Source organism: Neofelis nebulosa, chromosome 1 (assembly GCF_028018385.1).
Source record: "Neofelis nebulosa isolate mNeoNeb1 chromosome 1, mNeoNeb1.pri, whole genome shotgun sequence".
Taxonomy (NCBI): domain Eukaryota; kingdom Metazoa; phylum Chordata; class Mammalia; order Carnivora; family Felidae; genus Neofelis; species Neofelis nebulosa.
This window is the reverse complement of record NC_080782.1, coordinates 96,730,875-96,754,511: the sequence shown is the minus strand read 5'-3', so window position 1 is coordinate 96,754,511 and position 23,637 is coordinate 96,730,875. Positions and strand designations below refer to the sequence as shown.

The 23,637-nt window shown below is 36.5% G+C and overlaps 1 protein-coding gene across 4 annotated transcripts in view; it reads right to left on the bottom strand.

The window, feature by feature from the left end:
* HOMER1 (homer scaffold protein 1) overlaps positions 1–23,637 on the bottom strand; it is a 145,715-nt gene that overhangs the window by 13,811 nt on the left and 108,267 nt on the right. For 3 of the 4 annotated variants that reach the window (XM_058728769.1, XM_058728739.1, XM_058728750.1), the window contains 3 exons: positions 11,080–11,236; positions 6,630–6,740; positions 5,927–6,007 (listed from right to left, as the gene is read on the bottom strand). In XM_058728769.1, coding sequence (XP_058584752.1) covers positions 5,927–6,007; positions 6,630–6,740; positions 11,080–11,236 — 349 coding nt within the window. Of the gene's footprint in view, positions 1–5,926; positions 6,008–6,629; positions 6,741–11,079; positions 11,237–19,994; positions 20,045–23,637 lie in introns of all 4 variants that reach the window. The other variant, XM_058728759.1, reaches the window with a different exon arrangement.

Sequence of the window (23,637 nt, the reverse complement as noted above, 5' to 3'; positions counted from 1 at the left end):
ACTACTGTTTTTAAGGTGTAATTCGACAAGAAAAATCAACAGAGGCATAAGAATTGGAGAAATAAATAAAATTATCTCTGTTTGCAAATTATGTGTTATCGTACCAAAACAATCTTACTGAATCAATGCAATAAATGACAAAACAAGCTCAAATAATAAAATAGGTAGCAGTATATAAAATAAGCATACAGAATTCAACATATACACACAACATCAAATACAATGATAGAAAAAATCCCATTTGAAACAAAAAAAGACAAAATATGGATAAACAAATATGCAAAAACACACAAAAACCTTAAAACACTCCTAAATAAATTTTAAGCAATCCCAATAAAAGTTTTTTTATAGAGCTACATTTTTAGTTGACACAAAAACTGGTATTGAAGTAAATACTGAAGTTCATATGATAAAATAAATATGTAAGAATATTTAGAAAAGCAATGAAGAAGAAGAAACGCTGTGAAGATTAACTGGCCTTCCCAGACATTAAAGCTTCTACAATTAATGCAGTGTGGTACTGACACATGAATAGAGTGACCAATGGGGTGGAACAGGAAGTCCAGCAATAGATCAAAATACACATAGAAATCAAGTATCTCCAATCTCTGGAAAAAAGAATGATGTTTTAAATAAATGGTAATGAGATAACTGGACAGGCATTTAGAAAAAGATGGAATTGGATACCCATCTCATACCATACACAAAAAAATAAACCCCAAGTACTCGAAGATCTAAAGGTAAAAAACGAAACCTTGTAAGTACTAGAGGGAAATATGTATAAATTCCTATATCATCTGAGTTTAGAAGAGTTATCTAACTCTATTATTCACAAGCCACAAGCAAGTAAAGAAAGGAAGAAATCTGACTACTACATAAAGCAACACTACCTTGGAAAAAGTAAAAAAAAACAACAAACTGGGAGAAAATATTTGTAACATGTAATCAGATATATAAAGAACTCCTGAATACAAAGAACTCTTGAAAAAGGACCAAAAATCCTATCGAGAAAAGGCAAAAGACATGAACACCCAATCCACACATGTACAAAAAGATAGTGAAAAGATCTTTAAGCTTATGAAAGAAGTTCATGTGACTCATAATAATACGAGATACACAAGAGATACCATTTTTCACCTATCACACAATTAAGAAGTATGACAACACATTTTGTTGGTGAGGCTATGGAGACACATGCACTCATGCTGGTGGTATGAGTGAGCACTGCCACAATTCATTATGGAGGGAAACTGGACAATATTTAACAAAACTACTTATGTGTTTATCTTCTCACTAAGAAATCTTGCTTCTAAGAATCTTTCCTGTGGGTGGCTCAGTCAGAAGACCATGAGATTCTTTTTTGTTTTTTTAGTGTTTACTTATTTTTGAGGGGGGGGGGGGGAGACAGAGAGAGAGAGAGAGAGAGAGAGAGAGAGTGCGCGTGGGGGAGGGGCAGAGAGAGAGAGAGAGAGAGACAGACAGACAGACAGACAGACACAGGATCCAAAGCAGGCTCCAGGCTCTGAGCTGTCAGCACAGAGCCTGATGTAGGACTCGAACTCACAAACCACAGGATCATGACCTGAGCTGAAGTTGGACACTTAACTGACTGAGCCACTCAGGTGCCCAACCATGAGACTCTTGATCTTGGGGTCATAATGAGCTCAAGCCCCATGTTGAGTGTACAGATTACTAAAAAAACAAAAAAACCAAAAAACAAAAAACAAAACTATCCTGAATATACACCTCCAAAGATAACAAAATACCTATGCACAATATTACTTGTAGTATTGTTGCAGAACACTGGAAATAGCCTAAATACCCATACAAAGGAGTGGCTAAATAAACTATCAACACATAGAAATGAAGTACTATACAACTGTAACAAACATGAACAAGATCTGTATGAACTGACAGAGTGGTCTCTACAATATGTTTCAGGTTAAAGAAGCAAAGTGCAAAAGAATAATCTAGTGGATGTAATCATTTAAAAAAGGGGAGGAGAGGGTAAACAAATAGATCTGTTCATTTGTGTAAAAAGAAACAGAGAAAGGATCAACCAGAAACTAATGTGACTGGTTACCAACGGGTGGCAGATGGATACAGGGGGTGGGAAGAACGGGACAGAAACTAGGCTAGTCTGGACTGAAGGAGCTCATACTTCTCTAAAGACATCTTTCTGAATAGTTCTGATTTTTGGAACCACATGAATGTTTCAAATACTCATTAAATGCATGCTATAAAATGAAGAAGAATGGGAAATAAAATACATTTAAAATGGAATATGACACAAATAAACATAAATGTGCTTCAAATGAAGAACCTAGCCAATTGCAGAGGAGTGGAAGAACTCACCCAATAAACTTTGGATACAGGCTAAGGACAAAAAGAATTATACTGATCTCTAGTTGGTAAGGGTTTGTTTGTATTTTCTTGCAGTGGTTTTATTTAGTAATTCAACAACTATTTTCTGTGCTTTCTGAGATTAAAAAAGTAAGTAAATATACTGTGGGTAATAAGAAGCAGGTTCCTCAGTATTTTTTAAAATTAATTAATTTATTTTGAGAGACAGAGAGAGAGTGTGAGCAGGGGAGGGACAGAAAGAAAGGGAGAGAGAGAGAGAATCCCAAGCAGGCTCCACAATGTCAACGTGGAGTCCGACACGGGGCTCGAACTTAAGAACTGTGGGATCATGACCTAAGCCAAAATCAAGAGCCAGGTGCTTAACTGAGTGAGCCACCCAGGTGCCTCCAGGTTTCTTGGTGTTGGGTAAACAAGTTACAGATATGAATAAGGAAAAGGCTAAAATGAACTTCATAGTATTAGACTACAGTGGGAGGTATGGGTAAGAATTCAGTTTAAAAGACATATATACGTACCTGAAATGGACATAATGTGGTATGTGTGTACTTCTAGCTCTGTTTATTAAGATGGAAAAGAAACAATGCCAACTTAATAACAAGAAGCTTATCTAGTACTCAGGTTTTGGCTTCTAAATATCAATCTTTGCTAAAAGAAATTTCTCCTTGAAGAAATAGCTAATTCCAAGGCTATTGGAATTCCAAGGCTGTTGAAAAAATACAAGATGAGCCTGGATTATGTTGTACTAAAACATAAAGAAATTCTTTAAAGAATTAGAGTGTCATATCAAAAGGAACCAGAAGCCGGAAGGGGTTTCAACTGGCCAAATGTGGGACAATTCAAACATCAAAATAAATATACATGAAAACTAAATGCAATATGTGATTCTGGAATAAATCCTGGACCAGAAAAACAATCTTTAAATTTTGCTATAAAGGAGATTATTAAGACAATTATGGGAATTTGAGTAAGGTCTGCAGATAGATAATTTTTGATGGTTATAGAAGAAAATGTCCTTACTCTTATAAAATACACACTGAAGTGTTTAGAGGTAAAGAGATACTGTATCTTGGGGCGCCTGGGTGGCAGAGTCGGTTCAGCATCCTACTTCGGCTCAGGTCATGATCTCGCGGTCTGTGAGTTCGAGCCCCGTGTCGGGCTCTGTGCTGACAGTCGGAGCCTGGAGCCTGCTTCCGATTCTGTGTCTCCCTCTCTCTCTGCCCCTAACCCACTCATATTCTGTCTCTGTCTCTCTCAAAAATAAATCATTAAAAAAAAAAGAGAGAGAGATACTGTATCTTAAACGTATTTTCAAAGATTTCAGGAAAAAGATATGTGTGTGTGTGTGTATATATATATATATATATATATATACACACACACATAGAAGTGTATATATGTATGTATGTATACACACATAAGTATGTATGTATGTATGTATATACACAGATAGAGTTCCAGAATGGTAAAACAAATACAGCAAAAAATGTTAACATTTGGGAAATGTGGGTGAAAGGTATATGAAAAAAATTTTTGTATTATTCTTGCAAGTTTTTCTGATCTGAAATCATTCTAAAATAAATTTTAAAAATAAATAAAATCATTTCAGATACTGACAATGGCTACTAGGAAAATAAAACATGGTAATATTACAAAGAGTACCTGGGGTGGGGGGAGTAGGGGGCTGGGAGGACCTTGCAGAGCAGTGCTTAAATTGAGAAGTTGGAGAAATTAACACGTGAGCCAAGACCTAAAACAAATAGGGACCAGCACATCCGAAGGTCTGAAAGCTTCCCTGCCCTGTTCCACGTAGGTTGTTTTGATAAGCGTTTTTGATACTTGGTGAAAGAAAAGGTAAGCATTGATATTCACTATTCCAGGAGCCAGCTTTAAAATTCAATTACTGCTCAGTCAATGATGAAATACATTTAGAAGTCTGATATGAAAAATCACCTGTTGGTTTCTCCCGGACAATGTAAATGTGTATGTAACTGGAAAAATGTTTTTAAAGAATTGTCAGGAATGTCTTGGCCACTTGACTGCCTGGAGCAGTGTGGTGCTAATACAGAAAGAACAGAGACTTCGGAATCAAAACAAATTTAGGCCTTACTACTTTCTAGTTCAGTGTCTTGTAAACTTGTTAACACCCCCGAACTGCTGCCTTCTCTTTGAAAATGGGGTTACCACATTTGTTAGTGTGAGAATTAGTTGAGAATTAGAGCGATGGTATACAAGTGCTTAGCAAAATGCCTGAAGCACAGCAAGTACTCAGACAATGACAGCCCGAAACAAACGAACAAATGGCAAAGCCACACTGATTTCTTCCACCTCCTCTAGCCCTGATTCCATGCTTCATCTTTTAGTTCTACACCAGGCTTTCTCAACCTTGACACTATTGACATTTTGGGCCAGATAATTGGATGTTTAGCAGCATCCTTGACTTCCACCTACTAGATGTCAATAGTACAGTCCTAGTTGTGAAAATCAAAACTGTCTCCATACATTGTTAAACGTCCCCTCTGGCACAAAACTGCCCCCAGTTGACAACCACTAATTTACACAGATCATTAAAATGTAGGAACAACATTTAATAGGGCTAACCAAAACAAACCACCTCCTTTTTCTCAGACTGCTGAAAGTCAAATGACGGGAGAGAGAGAGGGAAATAGTTGATGCTCTATAAAGAACCCATTTCCACTGTCAAAGAACTTTGCCTACTTAAAGAGAGATTGGACAAGTTAACCTATACAAGCCTCAGTTTCCTCCTATGACTGTTACATGGAATAAATGCACAATATAAGTAAAGTGCTTAACACAGTGTCTGGTGCAAGTGAGCACTCAATTAATGCTGGACATTCTCATTATAATTATGGTACTCCTTTTAATACTGGGCTTTCAGGTCCCACTCATCATCACTCAGCCCAAATTCCTCACTCTGTACATACATTTATTTCTACTCCCAACTCTAAAGTGGCCCTAACCTCTCTTTATAGAGGCAGCTAACCACTGGGGTGTAAAAGTACCTGAGGTGCCAGGGCACTTTGATAATGAATTCTAAAATTCTTCCCTAACCACTGACACAGGATATACATATGTAAATGAGAGCCAAGAAACATATTACTTATGCAAAAAAAGTGAGTAAAATTAATTCGTATAAAGGAAGAAAAACAGTACTAACTTGATTTCCATTAGGGCACAACTACTTTTGTAATTCATGCTAAGTAGTTCAGTGTTAAAAAAAATGAGAACTTCTCAAGTGAATGAAATCCATTTGAGAAATTCTCTTTAAGTTCAGGGTATTTTTTATGTTACAAAGTAGAAATTTCTAAAATAATTTACTGAAGACAATTTATAAATGACCATCTATGATGATCATATGCTACCAAGATAAAAGGTATCAGGTAATTTTTGACAAATCAAAGATTAGGCCCGAATGAGAAGTCCTGGAAAAGAAAAAGGACTGAGAACCTACGAAATGAAATTTCAGAGAAAAAGTCATTACTATGTGAAAGAATGAGTGATGCCTTGCTGTGCAGAAATGAATCAAAACGTCATTACAGCTCACCTGGAGTTTCTGAGTCAAAGAGTCTCTCTGTTCTTGTAATTCTCTGGCATTATCAATTTCTTGTTTTAATCTTTCTATTTCCTAGAAAAAGTACAGCAAGGTCTTTAGCCACAATATTTAAACTAAATCAAGGAAAGAGAAAGTCTTATTTTTTCCTGAAATCATTGTTCCAGTCCCTCGAAAAAAATAATTAAAAAAACATTCCTTTATACTGACTAAATTTTAGAGGGGTGATTTGTCTTTATGGGTATGGTGTCTACTACATGATAATCTTAAGCAACAAGTACACTTGCGGGCTTTGAGACAGCACCGCTTAGAAACAACCATTGGAATATGTTAAGGTTGTGGATATAATTCTTTCCTGGGATGTTAAATCTTCTGACCAGAAACCAGAGAAAGCAACAGCGTATAAAATTCATTTAACCTCTCCTGGTTTTCTGTTGATTTTATGAATGCAACTCTCATACAGAAGGCAAGAGGCAGCATCTCAGTCTGACTGCCTCATCATTGTTCGTAACAGCAGAAATAAGGAAGGAGAAAATATGAACAAGCTTAATATTAATCAAAAAAAACATTTCACACCCCTAAACAGCATCCCACGACCTTACTTTACTCCATAAAGTACCTGCAAATCTGACATAAGCTCAAATATTTTGTATACATATGTTAGCCAGATTACAGATGAGTAAAAAGTAGCAAATACCTCTTCCTTCACTTTCAGCGTCTCTTCTAGTTCTTGTATTGTCTGATTTAATTCTGTCTTATGGGTATGCACTGCATTTGCTTGGCTACTAACACATTCAAGCTCAGTCACCTAGAATGAAAGGAGAACACAGGTAAGTTATATGACTACTTCCAAGGATTTCTTGCTGAAAATATAGTAACTCCTGATAGTTAAAACATGAATTCTGAAGGAACATATGAAAATCAATTTTGAGAAATATTAAGACACTTATTTAGAATGAATAGATTCTTTAAAGACACGAATCTAGGACAAAGAAAAAAGACTAGGGAAATCATTATTTATATGGCTTGGTCATGGGCAAAATCAGGAAAACTTAAAATTAAATGATTAATGATAGCAGAGAATCCCTATAATGAAGTTTTCTTTAAAAATTTCCTATGAAAACATATTCAAAATCAGATATAGCCATCTGCCTTCCATCTGTAGCTTTCAAATTAAACATGGCTTCTGAAAACTGGCCTTGCAGAAGTGAGAAATTTTTCAAATACATTTCCAAAATGTTAAGAGAATCTGGAAGAAAAGATATGCTTAAAAATACAATTTAAATCATTCTATTACTAGAATGACTTCATATCAATAATGTCTCTGTGGCAAAAGATAACATTTTTTAGTCAATAACAATGTACTGAGGGCCCAAAGAGCTACCTAATTTTTAACAAGCACTTGGTATTTTCTGAGAGAACAGAGAAGGGCAGAGTCCCTAAAAGTTATCCTGTCCAACAACACTGTTGGATTTGACAGTCAAAAGAGACAGAAGTCAACATAAAAACATACATACACCTCCTATCACAGCTCTTTACATACATCGGGAGCTCATACATTTTGGGTGACTAGACTGCAGTGAATTCTAGACTGTAAAGAAACACAGCAAATCCTTCTCTTTCACGTTTTCCAAATATCTAATTACACTCCACAAATGTCACTCTACCTTTCTTAACACTTTTGTCTTTTCTATTCATGTACTAATAGCCTTGTGCAGACCCTTATCATCCAGGCCTAAAGAACAGCAATGGCTTGCCAGAAGACTTAACTGTAATCTATTTTTACCTCTTCTGCAAACTAACATTCATCTGTGATCTTTAACTCTCCCATTCAAAGCCTTTCAAAGGCTTTTTTTTTTTTTTTTTTTTACATCAAATCTTAACCCTCAGGTCTTGCATATATCAGTGCTAAACTACTTAACTATCCTCATCATCCAAGACACTCACAGTATGTGATATATCACTTTTCCAATTAAAAGCAGGCAAGTCTCCTTGTCCTAAGAACAAACCACTCTCAGGGTGCCTGGGTGGTTCAGTTGGTTAAGTATCCTACTCTTGATTTCAGTTCAGGTCATGGTCTCATGGTTCATGAGATCAAGCTCTGTGCCAGACTCTGTGCTAACAACAAGAAGCCTACTTGGGATTCTTTCTCTCTCCCTCTCTGCCCCTCCCTGGCTTGTGCATCCTCTCTCTCAAAATAAATAAATAAAACTTTAAGAAAGAATAAACAACTCTTGTACCCATCTTGCTGGATATGAATGTCCTCTCTTACCTCTGAGGCCATTCAGACTTCATCAAACCCTCTACTCTCAGCTCAGCATGCACTTTCACCAGAAAGCCATTCCTATCTACTCAATCTGTCAAGGCTCTCCTGTCCTGTGGTCCACAAAATGAAATGTATTGAAAATCTTGGGAATTATTTCCTTATTCTTCAATGTTTATTAGTTTTCTTTGTTCAATTAGATAATAAACTCCTTACGGGGAATTCCAGTTCTCATAATGATGGAGTTGTTTTTATTAAAAAAAACTTTCCCATAGATAACAATGGCAAATCATGAACGAAATGTAAAATTCAACTGCTTGAATGCCCTGGTTAGTGACCAAATAGAGCAAAAGACTAAAAGATAGCCTGAGGAGCCTGATGATTTGGGGACTCCTTAGAACAGCTGAAACAGCTAGAAATTGAGGGAACTGTATGAAGAAAGCCCCAAATAAGCATAGAGACTTTTTCCAAGTCTTTGGTCAACCCTTGAACTAAACATGCACAGGTAAGAATCCAAGGAGTCCAGCATGGTGGGGTGTGGGGAGCTGGAAGGCTGAAAGGGCTAAGGTGGTAGTGCTCATGCTCACCATAGAGAAAACAGTTTGAAGTTTGAGTCCCACCAAATTAGAGGACATTGGTTATCACCTCAAGCTTTCCACTGAAGCATCTGAAGGGTTACGCCTTAGAAATAAAGATTTCTCAGGACTAGGGGATTCTCCAGAGGGTTAAGGGCAAAATTAAAATAAAACAACTCTAATAATGAAGCGTAAGTCCACACCTCCACAAATTCGAGGAAATCTGTAAGTCATTTAACTGCTTGCTCAAATAAAAAACATCATTCAGAATAAGATGAGAGCATCTATAGGCAGCATAGCATCTAATTTTTAATGTCTATACACACAACTGAAAATGACTACACATGTGAAGAAATAGGAAAACGCAACCTGTAGTTAAGTCAAAAAGCTGTCCTTATACCTGGCCAAAATTGCAAAGTTAATTCAGGCCAATGGGAAAGGATACCTTGATGGAAATCAAATCTATAAAAAGGAAGGAAGAGCACTGAAAATTATAAACATGTGAACAGAAAGATTTCATTTCTTAAATCTTTAAAATTCAATTAATTATTTAAACCAAAAATTCCTTAAGGGCAAGGATTACTCAATAAGGAGATATGATAGTTTTTCAATGAATATTTATTGGCTCATGAGTTAACTGTTGTGAGTTAATTTTTTTTATTGTGGTAAAGAACACATAATTAAATTTATCATCTTTACCATTTTTAAGTGTACAAGTATACTCAGACCATTGTGAAAAAGATCTCTAGAACTTTTTCATCTTGCTAAATGGAAATTCTATACTCATTAAACAACCTTCTTCCTCTTCCTCTTAAGTTAACCTTTATACATATAATAGGATGATATTTATTCAGGTTTCTTACTCTCCCTCCCTGTGTCTATTCCATTTCTGTATTATTTCCCTTGTCATTCTGGTCCTATTACATTCCTTAAATTGTGCTCTGGTAGTAAGACAATTTCCTATTGTCTATGAAGTTCACTTGTTTGGCATCCTTTCTAAAAAGGGAAATTAGTGGCATCTGCTTCCTGTTGGGTAAATGTAAATGCTTTGAGCACAAAAAAAATTCTTCACAAGTAATTGTTTGGGCTTCTGATATTACTTATACTGGGGTTTCTGATTTTCTTTTCCTATATGAATTTCAAATGCAGGTGCTCCCTCACTTTCTGAGAGCTTGCATTTATGCCACTTCACTTTTATGAAAGACCTAGATTAGTATGGTAATGGTGTTTTTTGGTAAAACTGAAAATCATCTTCAGATTTCTGTCAAGTAGCAAAAACAGATACTAATGTAGGTCTTTTGTAAAAGTGAAGTGGTATGATGTGAACTTTAAAGTAGGGGATACTCTTTGCTTTATGCCACTTGAGCTTAGGAAAGGTTTCACAGCAATGCTTTATTTTTGGATAGTGGGGGAAACCTGTGTAACCGACTATTTTTTCTTAAAATTTTTTTTCATGTTTATTTTTGAGAGAGAGACAGATCGAGAGAGAGAGAGAGAGAGAGAGATCGAGTGAGCATGAGTGGGGGACAGGGGGACAGAGGATCTGAAGTGGGCTCTGTGCTGTCAGTAGACAACCTGATGCGGGGCTCGAACTCATGTACCATGAGAACATAACCTGAGCTAAAGTTGGCCTCTTAACCAAATGAGTCACCCAGGCACCTCCCAGCTTTTATAAAGCGTTTCCTACCTGGATATTTTAAGTTGCTCTTTAAAAAAAATATTTTTTTAATGTTTTTATTTATTTTTGAGAGAGTGAGAGAGAGACAGAGCGTGAGTGGGGAAGGGGTAGAGAGAGAGGGAGGCACAAATCTGAATCAGGCTTCAGGCCTGTCAGCACAGAGCCCCACGCAGGGCTCAAACTCACAAACTGTGAGATCATGACCAGCGCTGAAGTTGGACGCTTAACCGACTGAGCCACCCAGGCACTCCTGTTCCTTTTTTAAAAAATAAAAATAAAATAATAAAAGCATCTATCATTAACTCAGTGCAACTAAATGTCAATTCACTTTCTCAATTAATTTTCACAGGAATTCTACACAGTATCAATTATTATTTCTATTTTACAGATGAGATTACTGAGCAGAAAGAAAGACATAACTTACCAAGGTTTTCACAGATAATGACAGAATAGAAAATATTTTTCTTAACTAAATAAACCCACTTATACTACCATCTATCTATATGTTCTGACAACCAACGATTATCTTCAAAAGATGTCCTTGAACTGAGTCTACTACATGTAAGTCTCTGCTGAGCAGTGAAGTCTGTTAGCCATAAATCCCTATGGATGGCAGCAGCTCTGAACTTACTCGCTTGTGCAGACGTTCTGCTTCCTCTTGATACGCAGCTAGTTGCTGTTTCCATTGTTTCACGTTGGCAGTGGACTCCAACAGGGCTGCAGTGAGTTTGGCATTATTTCCTTTGAGGGTAGCCAGTTCAGCCTCCCAATGTTTGCTGATTGCTGAACTAAAATAAAAGAAAATGCTATCAATTACATTGAATATTGTTACTTTGAAGGGACAGCAGGACTCAGTTCTATTAGTTTTATAGTTCATGGATGCTTCAAAGATAATCCAAAAAGTATAAAAACTATTTCAATGAAATGTTCCTAGTGAAGAAAACCTAGCAAGTGAAAAAAGCTTAATGTGAACTAGTTCCCACTTTCATTACGACAGGTTACAGATATCTACAGGAGAGTTTCTACTCATTCTCTTTTGAGGAATAAACACTCTATCTATCTATATAGGTATATATAGATATACCTATCAGCAAAACCTAATAATCTACTGTATATTTGAGGGAGATATCATTAAAAATTTTATTTCATAAAAACACAGTTTTGACATACAATATTAGTTTCTGGTGTATAACATAGTGATTTGATGATTATATATATCACAAAATGTTCACCATGGTAAATACAGTTATTGTGTGTCACTATACAAAGCTATTATTACATTATTTACTATATTTCCTAATCTGTACTTTTCATCCCTGTTATTTACTTTATAACTACAAGTTTGTACCTCTTAATCCCCTTGATCACCTACTTCCCCTCACTCCCCTTTTCTCTGGCAGCCACCAGTTTGTTGTCTGTACTTATGAGTCTATTTTTGTTTGTTTTGTATTTTGATTTTTTAAATTAAGTTTATTTATTTTGAGAGAGTGGGAGAGCATGAATGGGGTAGGGGTGGAAAGAGGGGAGAATGAATCCGAAGCTCTGCACTGACAGTGCAGAGTGGGGCTGGAACTCACGAGATGTGAGATCATGACCTGAGCAGAAACAAAGAGTCAGGTTTAACTGAGCCACCCAGGCGTCCCAAGTTTGTTTTGTTTTTTAAATTCCACATATAAGTTAAATTATATGGTATTCTTTCTCTGGCTTATTTTATAGCAAAATACTTTCTAGGTCCAAACATGTTGTGGCAAGTGGCAAGATTTCATTCTTTTTTATGGGTAAGATTCCATTTTGTATATATATGCACCATATTTTCTTCATCCATTATCCATTCATCTACTGGTGGACCTTGGGGTGTTCCATATCTAGGCTATTGTAAATAATGTGCAATAAACATAAAGGTGCATATATCTTTTAGAATTAGAATTTTCTTTGGGTAAAGACCCAGAAGGATCATATGGTATCTCCATTTTTAATTTTTAAGGAGCCTCCATACTGTTTTCCACACTGGCTATACCAAATACACTGTATTTTTTTTTTTTTAATTTTTTTTTTTCAACGTTTTTTTATTTATTTTTGGGACAGAGAGAGACAGAGCATGAATGGGGGAGGGGCAGAGAGAGAGGGAGACACAGAATCGGAAACAGGCTCCAGGCTCCGAGCCATCAGCCCAGAGCCTGACGCGGGGCTCGAACTCACGGACCGCGAGATCGTGACCTGACTGAAGTCGGATGCTTAACCGACTGCGCCACCCAGGCGCCCCACACTGTATTTTTTTTGCGAGATCGTGACCTGACTGAAGTCGGATGCTTAACCGACTGCGCCACCCAGGCGCCCCACACTGTATTTTTTTAAGTGCATCAAAGCCTGAAGCACAATTTCATTCCTTTCTGAAACATATGAGGATGATTCAATGTCAATAAGGTATGGGACATGTAATGTAGTATTTCCTCTGAAATTATTATTGATTTATTTCATGCTATTCATAATTTTGAAATGCCCAAAATGCAAAAAATTTGTTGCAATAAATTTATTTCAGATATGATGATAGGCTACACCCCAGAAACTGGTCTTAATGACTTAATTTGATAGAATTCCAGTGTTACACATAGAACAAAAAAACCTAAAAACAATCACCTATTTCCTCATTTATTGTTCTACTTGATAAATTATCCAAAGTTAATTGCTTCAACCAAGACAATTTTTCTACTACAAAAACAATTCTATTACTCGGGAAGATTCTTCTTTTGATAATTCCTTTGTTAACTGTCCAATGAAGAAAGAATTGCCTCATTTGAAAGAAAAAGGTGTTTTTTTCTTATCATTGAACAATTTACTTTTTTTAGTGAAATTCTACAGACCTCATCCCATTAATTAACTAGTGATGATAACAGCTTTCCCTAATCTGCATTTTGGTTTTTGGTAAATTATCTGCATTACAAAACAAATGCTTTGATGGACTGGTATTTTTAATAATAATTTTAAAAAATTTAAATGTCTTATTATTTATTTTTGAGAGTAAGAGAGACACAGCATGAGAGAGGAAGGGGCAGAGAGAGAGGGAGGCAAGGAATCTGAAGCAGGCTCCAGGCTCTGAGCTGTCAGCACAGAGCCCAATGCGGGGCTTGAACTCACAAACTGCATGATCATGCTGTGAACTGAAAGTTGGATGCTTAACCAACTGAGCCACCCAGGCGCCCCCTTAATAATAATTTTAATATGTATATATAAAAGAAATCATAGCATCTATCATCAAGAATTTCTAAAGCTCATTACCAGTAATAAAATGTATCAGCATCATGAACCCTCTCATATGATGCATAGGGAAAGATACAAGATAATTTCTGCGGTATTCTTGTCAAAAATGCATAACCTAATTCTAATCATGAGCAAACATCATAAACCCAAACTGAAGGGCAGTCTACAAAATAACTGGTTGGTATTCTTCAAAAGTATCAAAAGACTGAGAAAAAGAATGGTGGAGATTAAGAAGAAATAATTAAATGCAAAATGTGGTCATGGATAGGTTCCTAGAACCGAAAAGGACAATTGTGAAAAGAGGTCTGCAGTTTAGTTGGTAGCACCATGTCTATATTAATTTGGTAATTATTATGGTTGTGTAAGATGCTACCATTAAGAGAAGTTGGGTGAGGGGTACATAGAGATTCTCCACATAGTTTTTGTAAGTTTTCTGTAAGTCTAAAATTAGTTTCAAATAAAAAGTTTTTAAAATTTTCTAAAGTTTACTGAAATTTCCTCAAAACATGAATGAATAAAAATCAAACAATAAGCTAAGCTATTAATTTAACAGCCCACTTGTAGCCTTGAAAAGAAAACTCTTTTCTATTCGGTCTTTTGTGAAATGATTTTCCAAATTCAGGTTTTCTGAGTAAAGCATGCACCTGTTCTAACTTAATTACAGATTTTTTCAAAACCACCTACCATTTTTTCCCTATAAAGTTTTATTTAAACAGACCTTTTAATCTGCTAACTAAAATCTTACTGAACTAGTTTAAACACTAGATATATGCAAATGTAAAACTCCTGGGGGCATCTTTTGTTATATTTGGTCTTTTGTCTGCAGCCCCAGAAATCACTTTAGAGCCATAAAAGTGAAATGGATGTCTTGTTATTCACAACAAGCCCCTTTCAACCACAATTAAGTTTATGTTAATGAGGTGACTTTTAGAAACCTCCTAAAGATGTGAGGGCTGGTGGCAGGAAGAACCCACCTTGATTACAGGGTTAAAACTTTCACTCCCACCCTCTGACCTCCAGGGAGAGAGAGAGGGGCTGAAAGTGAAACAGTCACCAATGGCCAAAGAGTTTATCAATCATGTCTATGTAATGAAGCCTCCATAAAAACCCAGAAGAGCTGCCATGCTGGTGACCCAGAAAGCATTCAAGTGCTAGGCCCCAAACTCCACAGGGGAAAAAGCTCCAGTTGTTAGGATCTTGCTGTATGTATTATTTCATCTGGTTGTTCATTCACATCCTTTAATATCCTTTGTAATAAACTGGTAATTGAGTAAGCAAAGCCAGTTTCTTGAGCCCTGTGAACTACTCTAGCAAATTAACTGAACTAGTGGGGGGGGGGGGGTTGTAGCTATCTCTAATTTATAGCCAGTGAATCAAAAACACAGGTAACAACCTGGACTTGCAACCTGGCATCTGAAGAAGCAGCAGTCTTATGGGACTGAGCCCTTGATATGTGGGATCTGATGCTCCCTCCAGGCAGTCTAAGAATTGAGTTAAAATTGTGGGACACTCAGAGTTAATTGCTTGGTGGTACCAATCTATTTCCTGGGTTGAAGCCATGGGTTATAGCTCCTGTTCTAGTCAGCTGGCTTTCCTGTGACAGTTTCTTCCTCGCAATTAGACTTTAATTTTCCTCTCTATGAATTTTTGCCCAAAACTTTCCATATTCAGCATCAATCTATAAGAATGCATTCTTCTCTTTCAGGGATTCAGGTCTTCTCCAACAAGTATTTTCTAGCTACACCACCGAACCTTCCAGTTCCCAGCACAGCTCGGTGCTTGTGTTTAGGTAAACACATTGACTACCTAAATGAAAAAGGTATGAACTTATGAGTTAAGTACAAAACCCACCTAGGATTAAGTTGGTGAATATAATGAATAGTAAATGTTACAACAATTAAATCATAATTAAGTGTTCAATACTAAGAAAATTCTTAAATATAATTATTTTGAATCTCACATTAGGGATGGGATTTCACACGAGCTTTAATTAGTAGAACCTACAGTTTCTTGATTTCTGTTTTAAATCAATTGATCAAGCATACAAAATATAGGAGATTTTATGTATAAAATTCAGATCTGGGACTTGGAGTATTTACAAAGGACCTGTTCAGGAAAAGGCTAGTATTCCTGACCAAATGCCTTGTTTTGTGTAATCTAGAAATTAAAAAAAAATTTTTTATTTATTTTTGACAGAGAGAGAGAGAGAATGGGCCCGTGTGCAAGTGCACGGGGGAGGGGCACAGAGAGGGGGAGACACAGAATCCAAAGAAGACTCCAGGATCTGACCTGTTAGCACAGAGCCCACCGTGGGGCCCGAACCCACCAACTGTGAGATCATGACCTGAGCTGAAGTTGGTCGCTCAACTGACTGAGCCACCCAGGCACCCCTGTAATCTAGAAGTTAGTATCAACTGACCAATCAAAATTGCCCAAGCTGAACACAGAGAGAAAAAAATAAACAAAAAACCCACCAGAGTATCTAAGACATGGGGACAATATCAAACTTTCTAACAAATGTGTAACTGGCATCCCAGAAAGAAAAGAGAAGAAAGCAGAAAAAATATGTGAAGAGACAAAGGCTGACAATTTTCAAAAAACTATAAAGGGCATTTAACTACAAACCCAAAAAACTCAAAAACATATATATAGAACAAAGGTAACAATTATAGTAGTTTCTCATCACAAACTAAGCAGTCCATAAGAGAACAGTGTGATAGTGCCAAAAGAAAACAATTGTCAACCAGAATTCTACACACAGGGATGATACTTTTCTAAATGAAGGTGAAATAACAAAAGCTGAAGGAATTCCTTACCAGCAGATAACATACTACAGGAAATATAAAGGAAGTTCTTTAGACAGGAACTTGGATCCTCACAAAAAAATGAAAATATCTGGACATGATTAAAATGAAGATTATTATAGAGGCATCTGGTGGCTTAGTCAGTTAAGCATCTGACTTTGGCTCAGGTCATGATCTCACAGTTTGTGAGTTCAAGCCGTACATCAGGCTCTGTGCTGACAGCTTGGAGCCTGGAGCCTGCTTTGGATTCTGTGACTTTCTCTCCCCACCCCCCCCCCCCCGCCCCTCCCCTTGCTCACATTCGGTCTCTGTCTCAAAAATAAATATTAAAAAATACTAAAAAATTAAACGAAGATTATATAAAAAATCCCAAGACAGTTCAAAGGAGAATGAATAGCCTTTTAAACAATAGTGCCAAAACAACTAGACAACCACACACACACACACACACACACACACACAGAAGAAAATCTTGAGTCCTATCTCCTATCCTATATAAAAATGAACTGAAAATATAAAATTGTTATAAAATATAAACCTTCAAGAAGAGACCACAAAAGAAGAAATCCTTGTCAACATGGGTTAGGCAAAAGTTTCTTAGATAGAGCACCAAAAGTGTGATCCATTAAAAATTGATAAAAGGTATTTCATAACAATTACAAACTTCTCTTTGAAAGACCCAATTTAAAAAAAAAAAATGAAGAGACTGGGATGCAAGGAAAGTTTAACATACAAAAATCAATGTAATATACCACATTAATAGAATAAAAAAAACACATGATCATCTCAAATGATGTAGAAAAACCATTTGACAAAATTCAATACCCTTTAAATAGCCAATAAATGAGGAATAGAAGGAAACTACCCAATATAAAAAGGCCATGTAGGAAAATCACACAGCTAACATCAGAGTCAAAAGTGAAAGCTGAAACCTTTTCCTCTGAGATCAGAAACCAGACAAGGATGCTCACTTTCACCACTCTAAATTCAACATGCTACTGGAAGTCCTAGGTAGCACAAGGAGGCACAAAAATGAATGACATGTGTCTAAATTGGAAAGAAAGTAGAATTATCTGTTTGCGGGAGACATAATTTCTATGTTGAAAACCCTAAAGATTTCACAAACAGGCTGTTAATAAATGAGTTCAACAAAGTTGCATCAATACACAAAACCAGATGTAATTCTAATATACAACAAATAATCAGAAAAGGAAATTAATAAAACAATTCCATTTATAATAGCATCCAATAGAATAAAATGCTTATAAAATACTTAGTAATGAACTTAAACAAGGGGATAAAAAACTTGTACACTTAAAACTATAAAAGGTCACTGGAAGTGGGGCGCCTGGGTGGTTCAGTTGGTTAAGTGTCCGACTTTGGCTCAGGTCACAACCTTGCAGTCCAAGAGTTCAAGCCCCATGTCGGGCTCTGTGGTGACAGCTCAGAGCCTGGAGCCTGCTTCAGATTCTGTGTCTCCCTCTCTTTGCCCCTACCCCACTTGTACTCTGTGTGTGTCTCTCTCTCTAAAATAAATAAATATTAAAAAACAATTTTTGGGGCGCCTGGGTGGCGCAGTCGGTTAAGCGTCCGACTTCAGCCAGGTCACGATCTCGCGGTCCGTGAGTTCGAGCCCCGCGTCGGGCTCTGGGCTGATGGCTCGGAGCCTGGAGCCTGTTTCCGATTCTGTGTCTCCCTCTCTCTCTGCCCCTCCCCCGTTCATGCTCTGTCTCTCTCTGTCCCAAAAATAAAAAAAATAAAAAATGTTAAAAAAAAAAATAAAATAAATAAATAAATAAATAAAAAACAATTTTTTTTTTAAAAAAGGTCACTGAAAGAAATCAAAGAAGACACAAATGAACAGGAAAACATTCCATGTACATAGATTGGAAGACTTAATACTGTGAAGATGTCCATACTACCCCAAGTGATCTACAGATTCAACGTAATCCCATCAAAATCCCAACAATGTAATTTGAGAAATAGAAAAATTCATCCTAAAATTCATATGGCATTTCAGAGGACTCCAAATTGCAAAACAATCTTAAAAAAAAAAAAAAAAAAGAACACAGTTGGAGCTCACATTTCCTGATTTCAAAACTTATACAAAACTACAATAATCAAAACAGTGTGTACTGACGTAAAGACAGACATATAAACCAATGGAATAGAACATAGAGGCCAGAAATAAAGCCTCACATATATGGTCAATTGGGTTTCACATATATGATTGCCATGATCATTCAGTGTGGAAAGGATGGTCTTTCCAACAAATGATACTGGGAAAACTGAATACCCACATGCAAAAGCAGCTAGGTCTCTGTCTTATGCCGTATATGAAACTTAACTAAAAATGGATGAGTGACCTAAGTGTAAGAGTTAAACTATAAATCTGTTAAAAAAGAAAACATAGGGGAAAAGCTCCAGGACAAAGGACTTGCAATGATTTCTTGGATATAACATAAAAAGCACAGGCAATTAAAAAAAGATAAATTTGGACCATGGCAAAATTTAAAACTTTTGTGCATCAGGATCACCTGGGTGGCTCAGTTGGTTGGGGGTTCGACTTCGGCTCAGATCATGATCTCATGATTCGTGAATTCGAATCCAACATTGGGTTCTCTGCTGTCAGCACAGAGCCAGGTTCAGATCCCTTGTCCCCTCTCTCTCTCTTTCTGTTCCTCCCCCATTTTCTCCCTCTCTCTCTCTCTCAAAAATAAACATTAAAAAAACAAACCAAAAAAACCTTTTGGGCATCAAGATACAATTAGCAGAATGAAAAGACAACCTACATAATAGGAAAAAATATTTCCAAATCACAGAGTTAATATGTAGAATATATAAAGAACTTGTACAATTCAACAACAAAACCCAAATAATCTGATTAGAAAATGGGCAAAGGACTTGAAGAGATGTTTCTCCAAAGATATCCAAGTGGCCAATAAGAGCTTGAAAAGATGCTCAACATCACTAGTCATTAGAGAAACGCACATCAAAACCATGATGAGACATCATTTCATATCCATTAGGATGACTACTCTCAAAAAAACAAAAACAAAAAAAACCAAAAAAAACAAACGTTGGTGAGGATTCAGAGAAATTGGAACCATTGTACACTGTTGGTGGGAATATAAAATGGTGCAGCTCCTGTGAAAAACAGTATGGCAGTTCCTCAAAAAATTAGGGATGAAATTACCATGTGATCTAGTAATTCTACTTCTCAGCATATATTTAAAAGATATTTGCAAAACAATGCTCACAGTAGCATTATTCACAACAGTCAAAAGATAGAAGCAACCCAAGTGTCCAGTGGCAGATGGATAAACAAAATGTGATATACATGCAATGGAGTATTATTAAGCCTTAAAACAGAAAAAAATTGTGGCACATGCTACAACATGGATGAACCTTGAGGCTATTATGCTAAGTGAACTAAGCCAGTCACAAAAAGACAAATATTATACACTTCCACTTAAAAAGTTACCTAGAGTAGTCAAATTCAGAGACAGAAAGTAGAAGGGTGGTTGCCAGGTGCTGGAGGGAAGAAAGGAATGGATAGTTGCTGTTTAATTGGTACAAAGCTTTAGTTTTGCAAGATGAAAAAAAAAATATAGATTGATTCTGCAACAATGTGAATATACTTTACACTATTGAACTGTACACATAAAAATGGTTATGACGATAAATTTTATGCTATATATATTTTACCATAATTTTTTAAAAGGGAAAAAAAGGCAACATATTGTATGATTTCCATTTATATGACATTAGGGAAAAGACACTATAGGGACAGAAAAGAGATCCTTGGTTGCCAGTGGCTGGGGGGCACGGATAGAAGTTGACTATACCAAAGAGGAGGAGAGAAATCTGGGCGTTATAGAACTTGACTTTGTGTTGGTGCCTACACAACTATATAAATGTGTCAGAAGTGATTAAAATTGCAGAGCAGAAGGGTAAATTTTACTATATATAAATTATACTTCCATTAAAAAATTATCACATTACCAAAAGAAATGTAAAAAGCTTTCTAAGCACTCTTAAATACACTTTCTGTGACTGTAGGATTACAAACAGTAAGAGCTGGAAGGGTCTGAAACTGGTAGAATGTTCTCTAAGCAGCTCCAATCATGTCTGTATTTGTTGGCATGGGAAGAGACTGGGTGGGCAGGAAACACATAATAAAAGAATCAAAAATAAAAAGGAAGGAGGTGAGTGGGCATCTGTAGATGGTGATAAGAAGTAGACAGGAGAAGTAGGATTATAGAGGCAGGGATATACATAGGAAAGGAATAGGACATAGATGAGGCATAATAAACACTGGTGTTGGGCAGTAAGACACTGAAACAAAGCCTTTGGATCAGGATAGAAAAAGGTGAAGGTACTAAGTTTCAATATGCTATAAAACTTGTCTACTTCATTTCCCTAAATATGTCTTGTGTCTCTAGTATATTAAGTAGTGAGATCTGGCCACAGATAAGCTGTCCAATGGACTCCCATTTACCTTTTTCTTCTTTGCAGAGCCCCAAAGTTCTGCTGATTTTGTTTAAATAACAAGGTAAATGTTGAAGAAAATGGTCATACCAAATACATTGAAGCATATTGCACGAGAATACATTAAACCATAACAATATGAGACCTAGTAATCTTTAAGTGACTACTAGAGGAGAGAGCAGTTCAATATACTTTCTGCATTGTCTTACACTTGGTTCCAAAGTAAGTATGTGTTTTTAAGTCTATTTTGCAATATCAACCAAAATTTTAACTTTGTTGGTAAATCTGAATCTTTCCAAACATTCTTGCTTTTGCTTCCTCCATTTTATGAGCCACTTCTTCAGTAATCTATCTTTCTAGAGCACAGTGTGAAACACAATTTAGGAAATATGTTTTTCATTTTTGTCCATCTGCCCTGTTTTCTCTTTATAGCTTTTTCATATATTCCCTTCACCATCTAGTATATTAGAACACCCTATACAATTTCAACTTGTGTAATAAATTCTAAAAAGTATCCTGAAAGAAGTCCTACATATGAGCTATCTCAGTTACCTCAGAAGTGCTCAGCCCTCATGTATAATTTTAAATACTTTGCATACTTTTCAAATTTTGAAAAAATAACGTTTATTTTCTTAGAACTTTAAGCCAGCCCATTCCTCCCCTATTAGACGGATTTAGTAGTAACCCATTAGACAGATTTAGCAGTAATGAATACCTTGGGATTAATGCTGATAGCAAAACTTAAAGCTTAGCATCTTACATTTTAGGAATACTTATTTAAAAAAATGTTAGGGCTCTAGCTTTGGCTGCTAATTTGGCCCTTTTTTACAGGTACAGTTTTGATAGTTCCACATTAAGTAAATTGTTCGCAAAGAAACCACTAAATTGTTTAGCTGGAGACACCAGTGAGTCAGAAGAGATATTGAAATACCACTATGATCTCATGTCTGTTTGCTGGAACAAGGGCAAAATAATTCTTTATTCCTGTGACTGGTAAGAATTCCCTTCAAAAAGGACCAGCCGGTTTCCTGTTGGCTTCAGATCTACAAGTCAGATGAAGGAGTTCAAAACACACCCAAGACATCATTTAAATAGCTCTTTAAACTGTAATTTTACAAGTTTCCTTGAACTAAAGTCAAATTCTACAAAAAGTGGTAAACTTCATTAAAATTAGTTATGTAAAGTCTAGAAGAAAAAGTACTATCTAATTAATAGACTATTTAACAAATAAGAGTCTAATGCATGAGCAATGCACTTATTTAATCTATGAAGTAAATCCTGTACGTGAATGGTCAGTTATAGAATTTAAGAAAGATGCTTCTCTCCCATGCCTCCAGGGCCCAGATTCACCATCAGTCTCTAGAATGGTAGCCCTATGCATATACTTCTTAAGCATGCTAATTATGTAGAAATATAAATAATATCCAGATAAGCTGGGTTTTTTTTTTTAATGTGTACTTATTTATTTTGAGAGACAGAGAGCTGGGGAGGGGGAGAGGGACAGAGAGAGAGAGAGAGAGATAAAGAGAGATAGAGAGATAGAGAGATAGAGAGAGAGAGAGAGAGAGAGAGAGAGAGAGAGAATCCCAAGCAGGCTCCAGGCTGTCAGCCCTAAGCGCAACACAGGGCTTAATCTCATGAACCATGAGATTATGACCTGAGCTGAAATCAAGAGTCAGATGCTTAAGTGACTGAGCCACCAGGTCGCCCCCAGATAAATTTTTAGAATGGGATTTAAAAATAGGTTGCAATAGGCAAATCTGGACACAATTGTCAGTAATGATATTGAGGTTACTCCCTCACTATGAAAGTAACAGAGTGACTCAAGCACCCCCAATACTGCCCTAAAGACAGCCTGTTGGTTTGTCTCCTTACTCTTCCTGCACACCCGTGTGCTCAGAAACAAACAACCTGGACTTCAATGTACATGTGTGTCACTTTCATGAACTAGGTGCTCTCATGCTGGCCTATTGCCCCAAGCAAGTTCCACTTAGAAACTAATGCTTTAGGGCTGCTTGGGTGGCTCAGTAGGTTAAGCATCTGACTTCGACTCAGATCATGATCTCAATGCACGTGGGTTTGATCCCCCCATCAGCTCCGTGCTGACAGCTCAAAAGCCTGGAGCCTGCTTCAGATTCTGTGTCTCCCTCTCTCTCTGCCCTTCCCCGGCTCATGCTCTGTTTCTCTTTCAAAAATAAGTAAACATTAAAAAAAAAAAAAAAAAATTAAAAAAAAAAAAAGAAACGAATGCTTTCTTCAACAGTTTGGGGTCTAAATTTGTGTTTCTTAATACAATTTAAGTTACCCTGTTACAGAAAGAACGTATCCCTTTGAAGAAAAGAGAGTAACTCTGCATTGTTTACAAACATTATTTATTATGAAAAAGACTTCTATGAGTAAGGATTTCAGATTCTGCCAGGCAAATAATCTAGTAAATTAAAGTATTATTCTACTAGATATACCTGCAAACCTCAATGTGCCTGAATGCTTACCAAGGTGTCTCTCAAAGCTTACTGTAATTGGTTTCCTTGTCCTTGGGGTCCTCTTATCAGATGTTCCCATTGTTCTGTTCCTTATCCATCTATTGGCACCTGCTTCTAAATGGGGCCTCTTCTGACCCTTGTTGTCAATTTAAT